Here is a 12,390-nt window from a genome sequence, read left to right as displayed (position 1 = left end):
ACAGATTTGGGTTGAATCCAGTCATGAATAGCTTGGACCTTAACAGGATCCATTTCCATAGACGAGGGAGAAAAAATAAAACCCAAAAAAGAGACCTTCTGAACTCTGAATAGGCACTTAGACCCCTTCACAAATAAAGCATTATCACGAAGGATCTGGAACACCATCCTGACCTGCTTCACATGAGACTCCCAATCATCGGAAAAAATCAAAATATCATCCAAATATACAACCATGAATTTATCAAGATAATTGCGGAAAATATCATGCATGAAGGATTGGAACACAGATGGAGCATTAGAGAGCCCGAATGGCATCACAAGGTACTCAAAATGGCCTTTGGGCGTATTAAATGCAGTTTTCCATTCGTCACCCTGTTTAATACGAACAAGATTATATGCCCCTCAGAGGTCAATCTTAGTAAACCAAGTAGCCCCCTTAATCTGAGCAAACAAATCAGAAAGCAAAGGCAAGGGGTATTGGAATTTGACCGTGATCTTATTAAGAAGACGATAAGAGGGAGCCCAAGAGCAGAACTCACAAAAGTGCCACTTACAACCACTGGAGGGAGCCCAAGAGCGGAATTCACAACAGGGCCAGATGCGGGCCCCCTCTCTCTGCCCACCGGGTCCGGGGGCACATAAATGATAGGGGCATGTGCAGTAATGTCCTGATGGTGGCGGCCAGCGGGCAATCTGTGCTGTAGCCCAGGGCCCCCCCACACCACTGGGCCCTGGGCTACCACCCAGATTGACCCTCTTATATCCTGACTTGTAGGATCGCTACTTCCAACAGGTGGCGCTATAAAGTTTAAGTCCTCTTTTTCTCTGAAGAGGCAATTTTTATATATCAATGGTAAGAAGATGCTGGGAGTTGTTCTTAAGAGCCATCATCAGACTGCAGACCATACAGAAACCACAGTACTGATTAGACACAAGCAGGTGACATTTTCTCTGATTGGATTTGTTCTCTTCTTTTCTATTTCATTAGATGTTATAATGACTTTTAACATTCACAGCTCATCTCTACATAATTCCTTCTTCTGCAGTCTCCTGCAACACATCCTCACGTTGCCCTTAAAAATAATATTCATTATAATGCTTCTTAAAAAAATAAAATATCTGCACTAAACTGTGCTCCTGAATAAATAATTGCCCCTCACTGTGCTCCCTGCAGAAAATATGACCCCACACTGTCCCTCTGATGGTACATGTTCCCACATTGTCCTCTCCTATAAAATACTGCCTCTACAACATCCCCTTTTATGAAATATAATGGCTGCACTGTCCTACTTATGCACGATGACATCTACTGTCCTGCCCCTACTGCCATACTGTCCTTCTTCATTAGCTCTAACCACCCCACTGTTCACTCTGATTAGCTATAACCACTACACTGTCCATATCTTAAGCTTCCCCCACCATGTGGATCCCTTTCCATAGTGGGCCCCCTGCTCACACTGTCCACACACACTGTGCCCCACCTATACTGCTCAGTCTCCATACTGTATCCCCTTTTCATGCATCCCCCCACAGTATGCTGTTCCCTCGTTCATACTCCCTTTTTTTCACTGCAACCACACAACTCAATCTCTATACTGTGTCCTCTCGCACTTTTTCCCCTACACTGTCCCCTCAGTCTAACGCCTGTACTCAGGTACGGACTGGGACTAAAATTCAGCCCTGGCATTTGCAATCACACAGGCCCATGTTGTCCCCATTTCCGAGCAACAGATGGGGATATATTACTAACATTATCGTGGATGGAGGAAAGCAAGATTTACTACAAGAACAATATTTCTAATGATACCTGTGGCTGCTGGGGTGAGTGACGGAGTCAGTGTTTTTGTGCTCCATCACAACTCTTAACAGTATGGGTGTCTTGAGACCACTGATTCTGCAAACAACGTAGCAGACAAGGCAGCCCATGACCAGACAGGCCCTTCTGGCATTTGCCAGAATTGCCCAATGGCCAGTCCGGCCCTGCCTGCACTGTACCTTTACTACCCCGGATTGTCCCTGCACACTTTTTTCACCCTATAATGTACACATACATTTTTCGCAACCATACTGCCCGCTCACACTATTCTCCTATCCTACATGTCACAATCAACCATTTAACGAGTCGTGCAATATAAAAAAAAAAGCCAAATCAGTATCTTAATTAACAGACACTGTGTTTCGGGCTATTGGCCCTCGTCAGTGCAAAGCATGAGAACTAATTTGGCTAGGTGAGAGGCTCAGGACTGAGGTCTAAGGGGTTGATTGTGACTTGTAGGATCGCTACTTCCGACAGGTGGCACTATAAAGTTTAAGTCCTCTTTTTCTCTGAAGAGGCAATTTGCATATTAAATTTCCCAGTGGAGCACCTTGACAAGCCAGAGCTGGTATGTCACTCTCCACAAGGAGACTACAGTAATTCAGTAATTTTCAATTTCTAGTACTTATCTTTGGAATTGCTCAAGCTGATTACAATAAGCAGCATTCCACTGCAAATTCTTTACGGGCTACTAATAACTGGTAATGTGGGAGTTGCTTTTCTAGCATACTAAATGAATCATAAAACTGTTAACTGTCCATAATTTTATTTTTTACCAGTACCATCTGTAAGGTGTCCATCATGTCCAGCAACTGCACAAATTTAACCGTCTGCTTCAATGGAGCAATCACTGACTTCAATGACCAAGAGACTTTGTAAGTAATATTCAGCACCATCCTCTCTGTAATGTTGGATTTGCTGGTGTTTTCCTTAGGGTGCACTGTTGAGGCTGTTAAACTGTGGTCTCATTTAAAGCGACCATGGGGTATTCTGATAGGGCTGGTGTGCCATTTTGGACTTATGCCTCTTATAGCTTATCTTTTAGCTATAGGCTTTCCTGTTAAACCAACACAAGCTGTGGCTATATCGATCATGGGATGTTGTCCTGGTGGAGTCCTCTCTAATGTCATCGCTTTGTGGATCGATGGGAGACATGGATCTCAGGTAAAGTTATTAGACACACTTATGTTTCATATATACCATTAATTGATTATTTATATTGTTATTATAACATAACAAAAATGTCAGGCAAAGGAAGAGGTGTGTAGAAACCTTGTAGATTTCATCTGTGCATGTTCTTTTTCAGTCTCAGTATGACCGCCTCTTCAACTGTTCTTGCTATGGGTATAATGTGGATTGCCCCCAGGTAAGGGCAATGGGGTACTCGGTACCGGGTCCTTCAGTTCCCTCAGCGGGGATGTCACAGTGGCCCGACCCGGACCGTGGCCCTATGAGGGGCGCCCAATAAAAGGCAGAGTTCGTAGATAACGGTAGTGTTCGTGACGCCACCTGTGGTATTCGGTCAGGGTGACCGACGCTGCTTAGGGGTCCGCTTGGGTGATGGAATGGCAGCTAGATGGTATACCTTCCCACAGGTGGAGTATATCCCCAGGGCTTCCCAGAAGTGTAGATGGTGATGGTGGATGGTGCAAGGCGCGGTGAATATCGAGGACACAATGGGTGCAGTCTCTTTACCTTGACTGAAGGCTTCAGCATCCACAGTCCAGAGTGCCGGATGACAGGGTAGGCAGAGTCCGGCCGGTCTGATGGCAATTCCAGAGTCCCCTTATCCAGGTGGAAATCAGTAGCCTTCCCCTTGCGCACAGTAACGTAGTAGGTCCCTACTTGCATTAGCTACCATAAGGTCCTCACTCTTGTTACTTCTCTCTCTGTCCCCAAGATGGATAGGACATAACCCGTATGACGGTGGTGGCCTGAGGCTATTTTATAGGGACCCTAGAGACGCCCCTCCTCCGCATTGTCACCTTGTCTGCTTAGTCTTTTAGGTCAGACAGCCAACTTGGAATCGACTGCCCTGCCGGTCTCTGAAGTAAAGCGTAGAGTCTATTACTCCCTCGGTGTTCCGGCCACCGGATCTGCGCTCAGAGGGAGGCAACCTGCTTCTAGCTGGTCTCCCGCTGTTGTTTCACTCCTGTTGCTATGACTTCTGTGCTCACTCACTACGGCACACTTCCTTTCGTGTCCTTTCTTAGGAGGCTGCTGCATGGGTTGCAGGCGCAGCTCTGTGTCCTTCTTTCCTTCCTCCTCAGACTACAGTCTGGATCTGACCAGGGATCACCCCAGCCAGCTCGACCTGGAGACCTTTCCTCGTCGGTCCCCCGCCAGGAGCTCTCCTCTCCTCTACTCCAACTGCCTGACTTCCTAACCAACCCCCAGTTTTACCCAAATGTGAGGAGAGGCCTAATAGATAGAACCTTTTGCTCCCCCTGGTGGCCGGCGTGTGAAGTGTGTGTGTGGTTGTGATACCTGGCAGGGTGAACTCCTTTGGTGCCATCAGACGTAATATCGCTCCCCCTGGTGGAAGAACAACATTACTGCAACGACCAGGACTCTGGGGCGCTGCAGATGCCCCTGTGTCTCTTCATATATTCCCATTTCTGGGAACTGGCAAAAAGCATAAAGATACCCTACGGTTATGTAGGTAATCATTTTAGCAATATTTCACAGACTTTGAGATATGCTATAGGTATAAATTACTAAGTTAATCATCCTTCTCACTGCCAGGCATTGATTTACTTTAGAAGCTAACCTGGTTCTCCTCCTACCTCTCTGACCGCTTCTTCTCTGTATCTTTTCCTGGTTCTCCTTCCTCTCTCCTTCTCTATACACCTCCCCTCTTAGACAAAACATCAGCAGATTTGATTTTCAATACTAATGTGGCACCCCAGGAATTCTGGTACCATAGTGGTATTGCTGTCCTCTCGGGGAGGGTAATGCCATTCTTGGAGACAGGAGGAATCCCTTTGGCAGGTAACCTTACATGCAACACGTTCTGACTCCAGGCCAGAAGGGGGATCTCTAGGCCCGGTTCAAGGGGAGGAGTCAGTTAGTCTGGTGCAGACAATCTGACAGTTGACAGTTGGTAGCAGATAGTGAAGTACAGAAGGACTTAGGAGCTAGAGAAAGGCTGCGACTGGGCCTCTCTAAGCTGAGCGCAGAAACCAGGTACCGGGAGCCCGAGGTCGTGAGGAACTACAGGTCCCACGGCAGAACCGGAGGACAGAAAACTAAAAGAGACTTGCCCAAATAATACCTGAGGTACAGCAGCAATCAGAGACTGAAGTCCCCAAAGAAATGGCTCAAGTTGCATACCGTGCAGGTACTGTCCCTGCACAGGGAAGAAAGAGGACCTGTTAGACAACTACAGGCAGCAAGGGACTGACTGACCTGTCAATAGGATTTCCACTTGTCTTCAGGCTGCCTGGACTCCATTTACACCTGATGCCGGTACCCTGGACTGAGGCTGCTTAACTGCGTGTCCTCCATTTATTTGCCGGTATTCACCATCCATGCCAAATACCCCGGGAGCCCTGGGGTCACCACTTCACCTGTGGGAAGCGACACCATCTTTGCTGCAGCAACAACGCCCCCAGAGGACCCCTTTTAAGCAGCATCGGTCACCCCTGAACGAAAACCACAGATGGCGTCACAAACTTTCATTATTTCCACAACCCCTTTAAAGACCATCCCTTTTACTTGGGTGCCCAGGGCCACGGACCGCTGTCGCTGCCACCGTGACCACCCCTTTAATTGCGACCGGCCCCGGTACCGAGTACCTCACTGCCATGACGGGTGACTCAACTATCCCTATTCTGATTACACCTAATAATATCCATCATCTCCTCAGGGCTGGTGTTAGGAACAAGCAGACCAGGCAGCTGCCTATGGCCCCCACTCCTCCAGGGGCCCCCAGCCAGTGGCGCGCCGCTAATAGCACCACACCACGCGGTCACTATGGGGCCCGTGAGTAAGATGGGCCCGGTGCCACCCCTTCCCCTGCTTTGTGCATTCAACTTATTGGCATCATACATCATATATCATATACATCATATAGTTGAAAGCAGTGATGAAGGATAGAGCGTCAGATGACGCTCCTTCTCCCATCACTCCCCCTCTGTCTCTGATTCAGTGTGTGCCAGCAGGGAAGCTGAGATGCTCTGCAGAAGCCAGAGCAGCTGGGGAATGAGGAGGAGAGGTATTATGTGTGTGTATACTCTGAGAAGGCTGCATTATACTCTATGACATGACTACATTATACTCTATGAGGAGACTACGTTATACTCTATGAGGGGACTACATTATACTCTGAGGGGGCTGCATTATACTGTGTGTGGGGAGTCTGCATTATACTCTGAGGTGGCTGCATTATACTCTGAGGGGCATGCATAATACTCTTAGGGGGCTGCATTATACTCTATGAGGGGACTACATTATACTCTATGAAGAGACTACATTATACTCTACTGTATGAAAGGACTACATTATACTCTAAGGGGGGTTGCATTATACTCTATGAGGGGACTACATTATACTCTATGAAGAGACTACATTATACTCTACTGTATGAAAGGACTACATTATACTCTGAGGGGGGTTGCATTATGCTCTATAAGGGGACTACATTATACTCTGAGTCGGCTGCAGTATACTCTTAGGGGGCTGCATTATACTCTGTGAGGGGGGCTGCATTATACTATGTACTGTATGAGACCTGTATTGTACTGTATCGAGGACTATTTGTACCCATCATTCCTCAGCCGCAGTAAAGAGACCGGGAAACAAAAGTCGAACGACTTCGATATTGTCGATTGCGCTCATTTAGGCTGGGTTCCCATTGCGTTATGGGACCGCGTTTAACGGACAGCGTTGCACGGCGAAATTAACGCCGTGCAACGCGTCCGTTAACGCGCCCATTGAAGGCAATGGGAACGCGCTTCACTAGCGCGTGCCATGTTCGGCACGCGCTAGCGACGCGCCGGTGATTCCTGGCGCGCCGCGGACGCTGCTTGCAGCGTCCGAGGCGCGCCCGCGGTCCGTTCCCCGCTCTCGCAGATCGGGGATCTGCGAGAGTGGGGACGTTACCGCGACCCCGACCGCAGCCCCATAGAAAACATTGCATTAGCGCAATCCGCTAGCGCTAAACGGATTGCATTAACGCAATGTGACCCTAGCCTAAGTGGCCTGAACTCAGGGCATGTAAATACGACAGAAATGCTTCTGTGTGATGGTGCAATATGTGAGAATTTGGGGCTCCACTTTAAACTTTTGCTTCTCCTGACATCACCCTCATACTAATACAAAATATCAGTGATTGTCCACTGTTTCTAACGTTATGTTCTCAATGTATCTGCAACTGAATCTTTCCAAAAATTGAACGCCTTGTGTTTGCTCCCTCTCCTAAGCTTATATTGCCATTTCTGTGTCTGGTTCTACCATAGATCTCATAGATATCACAGATCTCACAGTCATACATCTCCTTATTCATCTGTCTAATACCCTACCCTAATCTGCTATTGATCCAAGATTAACATCCTCCATAATCCACACCTCCCACTCCTGGCTGAAAGACTTCTCTCATCCTGAACCAGTTATCTGCAATGCACTACCTCAGACAATCCAATTAATTCTCAGTGTTCACAGTTTTAAGCATACCTAAAAATACATGTTATTAAGACAGGCATATCACATCACCGCACCAATCTAACTGATCTTGTTACGCCCTACCTAAATTTTCCACTGAATCTGGTCTCCCCGCAAATCTGTCCCTTCACCCTCCATGCACTGATCAGCACTTTGTATCTGTGCAAATACAGATACTGGCTGGTGACCGGTTCTTGTAGCTTTACTTGATTTCCCTTATGTATTACAAAGATGACTGGACAATACATGACAAGCACTTTTTACCTTTTCTTTCACCCCCATATTCTTATAAATTGTAGCTGTCGGGTCACCGGGGACCATGTGCTCCTTCCCTGTCCCTAACACTAGGGGGCACCCTAGCTCACCCTGTTGCCCAGGATTCTTCAGATGGCGAAGATGCCGGGGCCACAGCCCTTGCCTTTTCTCCTGAGTTAGCCCTCTGTCTGTTCTCTTCCCCCACCCAGGGAAGAGGGGGTGCTACTATGCACCGTAGTACAACAACCCAACAAATAATGCATCACGCATGAGGGTTGACAGAAAACTCCAGGCATACAAAATATTCACTCACATATAACGGAGGAATGGATCGGAGTGTGCAGGATGAGGAATAAACAAAAACAGAGAAGGATAAGGAATTACCATGAATACAAATCAAGCAACAGTCACTGATAACTCCTACAACTCTCCTTTTCATATGTACTCCTGTCCCGCCGTTAGCTATGCAGCAAATACTTGCTCTGACAAGGATTTGTATCAGAGCCCAGATTATAAAGGGGAAGCAAGTGGCTAACCGAGCTTAGCTGTGAACCCAGGGAATCCCAACATGGCCGATTAACCCCTGTTCTCCCAGAAGAAATAAACACATTTAAAATGAAGAAAAGCTTCTTCTGAGCGCCGGAGTAAGAGCAATCAGATGCTGCGGTCTTCTGGTTCCTCACTGTTGTGGTAACCGCGTGACAGTAAGCTTGCAAGCAGGGCCCTCACTGCTTTTGCTTGTAGAATTTATGTGTTATTCTGTCATGTCTGCTACTGTTTGTACACGTCCTCTTTGGACTGTAACTTGCTATGGAATATGTTGGCGCTATAGAAATATAATTATTATTATTACTACTATACAATAGAATAGCAATGTGTGCAAGAAATTAACTTTATTTCTCTTGGCAGCCTCTGACTTTCAGTCATGCAGGTTTTTATCAAAAGACAGAGAGCAATAAAATAATGATCAGCTATCCCATAACTATCATGCTGAACTTCAAGGACATAGGCTAGTTTCACATTTGCGTTAGAATCCGCAGCGTTTAATTTGCAACTGCAAGTGAAAGGAAAAAATGCATAGAAACATGTACAAACGCAGCATTTTTTAGACGCATGCGGGAATGCGTTTTCACGCTTTTCCATGCGTTTTTTTCATGCGTTTGCGTTTTTTGTGCATATGGTGGACAATTTTACAGGGGAAAAATCTAGATAACCAGACACCACCAATGGGACTACAGAGGGCGTGTATTATGGGATACCTATATATAGACCCTAGGACTGCTGAAATCTTAATAGTGTGCTACTGTATCCTGTGTCATGATGGATGTTCGCATAGATAGCTTTTATTTCAACCTGGATTTAAGCATCAAGCTGTTTCTTGCCTGTACGTTTGCTTGGAAGCAACACAGAAATCGCGAAAGACGGAGAAGGACACGGCGTAGGCGTTTTTGGTGACACCCCATTATCCGAGACTTTCAAGAACTCGGATATGGCAAAAATTTTTATTTTCCACGGCCACGACCTCTCCCCAACACTGAAGGCCCACCGATGCCATTTGTTTTGGTTGGGGATGAGGCCTTTCAGATGTGAGAAAAGCTACTGAAGCCATATTCCAGTCGGGACTTGAACCACACTAAGAGGATCTTTAACTACAGACTGACCAGGGCCCGAAGAACAGTAGAGTGTACCTTTGGGATTCCAGTCTCAAAATGGCGCATTCTTGCAACAGCCAGTGGAGTATCTAGGGGGGGCAGCTGGGGCATGTGCCCCGGGCACAGCCGTCAGGGGGGCGCAGTTGGGCCGTCTAATTCAGCGGTCCGCAGTGTCTCCCCCCGCGGCTGCATTCTGCCGCCCCCGGTCTGGGAGTCAGCTGTCTGACAGCTGGCACAGAGAAGCTGCAGAGCGCCGGCTCCCAACATGTGCGGAGGTGGAGGGGTGCCCCTGGAGGGTGGCTGCGGCGGGCAGGGAGAAATCCCTGCAGCTCTGCTGCCTACAAGGGAAAATAGCAGCAGAGCTGCAGCGATCTGTCTTCCTACCCGCGCTTCCTCTCATACAGATGCGCCGCTGGATGACGTCATCATTCAGCGGCCGGCTGTGTTAGAGGAAGGCGATGGAGATTCTGCAGCAGAGCGTGAGGAGAGGTGAGAGGGGTGTGTGTGTGTCACGCTGCAGGGGAATGTGCAGAGAAGTAAATGGTGTGTGTGTGTGTGTAGGGGGAGGAGAGGGCAATGATGGGGCTGATAGGGAGAGGGCAATGATGGGGCTAACGGGGAGAAGGCAATGATGGGGATGGTGGGGGAGAAGAGGGCAATGATGGGGATGGTGGGGGAGGAGAGGGCAATGATGGTGCTGATGGGGAGAAGGCAATGATGGGGATGGTGGGGGAGGAGAGGGCAATGATGGGGCTGACGGGGAGAGGGCAATGATGGGGATGGTGGGGGAGAAGAGGGCAATGATGGGGCTGACGGGTAGAGGGCAATGATGGGGATGGTGGGGGAGGAGAGGGCAATGATGGTGCTGATGGGGAGAAGGCAATGATTGGGATGGTGGGGGAGGAGAGGGCAATGATGGGGCTGATGGGGAGAGGGCAATGATGGGGATGGTGGGGGAGGAGAGGGCAATGATGGGGCTGATAGGGAGAGGGCAATGATGGGGCTGACAGGGAGAAGGCAATGATGGGGATGGTGGGGGAGAAGAGGGCAATGATGGGGCTGACGGGTAGAGGGCAATGATGGAGATGGTGGGGGAGGAGAGGGCAATGATGGTGCTGACGGGGAGAGAGCAATGATGGGGATGGTGGTGGAGGAGAAAATTATGCAAGTGGCGGAATGGGCAAGGATGGGGATGGTGGGGGAGGAGGAAATTATGGAAGTGGTGGAATGGGGATGGTGGGGGAGGAGGAAATGATGGATGTGGTGGAATGGGCAATGATGTAATTGGGGGAGGAAATGCTGGAGGTGGTAAAAAGGGCAATGATGGGTGTGACAGAGAAGGTAATGATGGAGGTGGTGAAGAGAGCAATGATGGGGTGGGGTAGAGGACAATAATATGTGTGGGGACAATTTGAGTGGGGATAGGGGAATTTATTATGTGTGGGATGAGATTTGGAGTGGGGATGGGGGATTTAATGTGTGGGGGAGATTTGAGGACACAAAATGAAGAGCAAAAGGGGATATGGGGGCATATATGAGGAAACAGTACAGGGGAATTGGGGGCATGTATGAGGAAACAGTACTGGGGAATGAGGGCATATACGAGGAAACAGTATTGGGGAATGGGGGGCATGTATGAGGAAACAGTACGAGGGAATTGGGGGCATGTATGAGGAAACAGTACAGGGGAATGGGGTGCATGTATAAGGAAACAGTATGGGGGAATGGGGGGCATGTCTCCAGTATTGCCCCAGTGTGTCCAGCAATTATCTGCCCCAGTGTGTCCAGCATTGCCCCCAGTGTGTCCAGCAATCTGCCCCAGTGTGTCCAGCATTGCCCCCGGACAGTGTGTCCAGAAATCTGCCCCAGTATGTCCAGCATATTGCCCCAGTGTGTCCAGCATTGCCCCCAGACAGTGTGTCCAGCAATCTGCCCAAGTGTGTCCAGCATATTACCACCAGTGTGTCCAGCAATCTGTCCCAGTATGTCCAGCATTGCCCCCAGTGTGTCCAGCATATTACCACCAGTGTGTCCAGCAATCTGCCCCAGTATGTCCAGCATTGCCCCCAGTGTGTCCTGTCCAGCAATATGCCCCAGTATGTCCAATTGTCCAGCATTGCCCATAGTGTGTCCAGCAATCTGCCCCAGTGTGTCCAGCATTGCCCCAGTGTCTCCAGCATTGCCCCAGTGTCTCCAGCATTGCCCCAGTGTGTCCAGCAATCTTCTGCCCCAGTGTGTCCAGCAATCTGCCCCAGTGTCTCCAGCATTGCCCCAGTGTCTCCAGCATTGCCCCTGTCAGTGTGTCCAGCAATCATCTGCCCCAGTGTGTCCTCCAGCATTGCCCCCAGTGTCTCCACCGTTAGGTTATCAAAAAACAAAAAACAAACAAACAAAAAAAAAACGAGTTCTCCTCACCTGACCAGCGCTCCAGGCGGCGAGCTCCCTACAGCAGCGCACACTCGCCAGCAACTGACAATGACGTCAGACGCCGGCGACGTGTGCGCTGCGCCTGCGGCCAACTTCAGCTGACAGCCTCCAATTGGCTGGCGGCTATTGTTAACTATTGACGTGCGGGCGCGCGCGTACGTCAATAGGAAACCGCCACAGTGCCGGTAGGGAGCCGGTGAGCAGATGAGATGGGGCCCTGTTATAAACTGGTGGTTTAGGAGCAACATCGAACAAGCTCTGAAGGAAGTGGTATCTGTACTGACCGCAGTCCCTAAGCTCAACACAACACTAGAAGTAGCCGTGGGATGCTCCTAACACTCCCTAGGCACCTCGTCACAGCCTGAGAACTAACTACCCCTAAAGATAGAAACAGGAAAACTATCTTGCCTCAGAGAAAATCCCCAAAGGATAGATAGCCCCCCTCAAGTAATGACTGTGAGTGGAGAGGGAAAAGACATACACAGAATGAAACTAGGATGAGCATAGGAGGCCAGTCTAGCTAGATAAATAGGACAGGATGGAATACTGTGCGGCCAGTATAAAGCACTACAAAAAA

At 48.8% G+C, this 12,390-nt stretch overlaps 1 protein-coding gene across 1 annotated transcript in view; it reads left to right on the top strand.

Moving 5' to 3' along the window:
- Positions 1-2,619: 2,619 nt before the first annotated feature.
- The window catches only part of SLC10A6 (solute carrier family 10 member 6), a 38,542-nt gene continuing 28,771 nt past the window's right edge, over positions 2,620-12,390 (top strand). The window contains 4 exon segments of the mRNA XM_069740597.1: positions 2,620-2,964; positions 2,966-2,982; positions 3,125-3,166; positions 4,404-4,480. Coding sequence (XP_069596698.1) covers positions 2,620-2,964; positions 2,966-2,982; positions 3,125-3,166; positions 4,404-4,480 — 481 coding nt within the window.

Source organism: Ranitomeya imitator, chromosome 1, assembly GCF_032444005.1.
Source record: "Ranitomeya imitator isolate aRanImi1 chromosome 1, aRanImi1.pri, whole genome shotgun sequence".
Lineage (NCBI taxonomy): Eukaryota > Metazoa > Chordata > Amphibia > Anura > Dendrobatidae > Ranitomeya > Ranitomeya imitator.
This window is presented reverse-complemented; position numbering and strand designations above follow the sequence as displayed.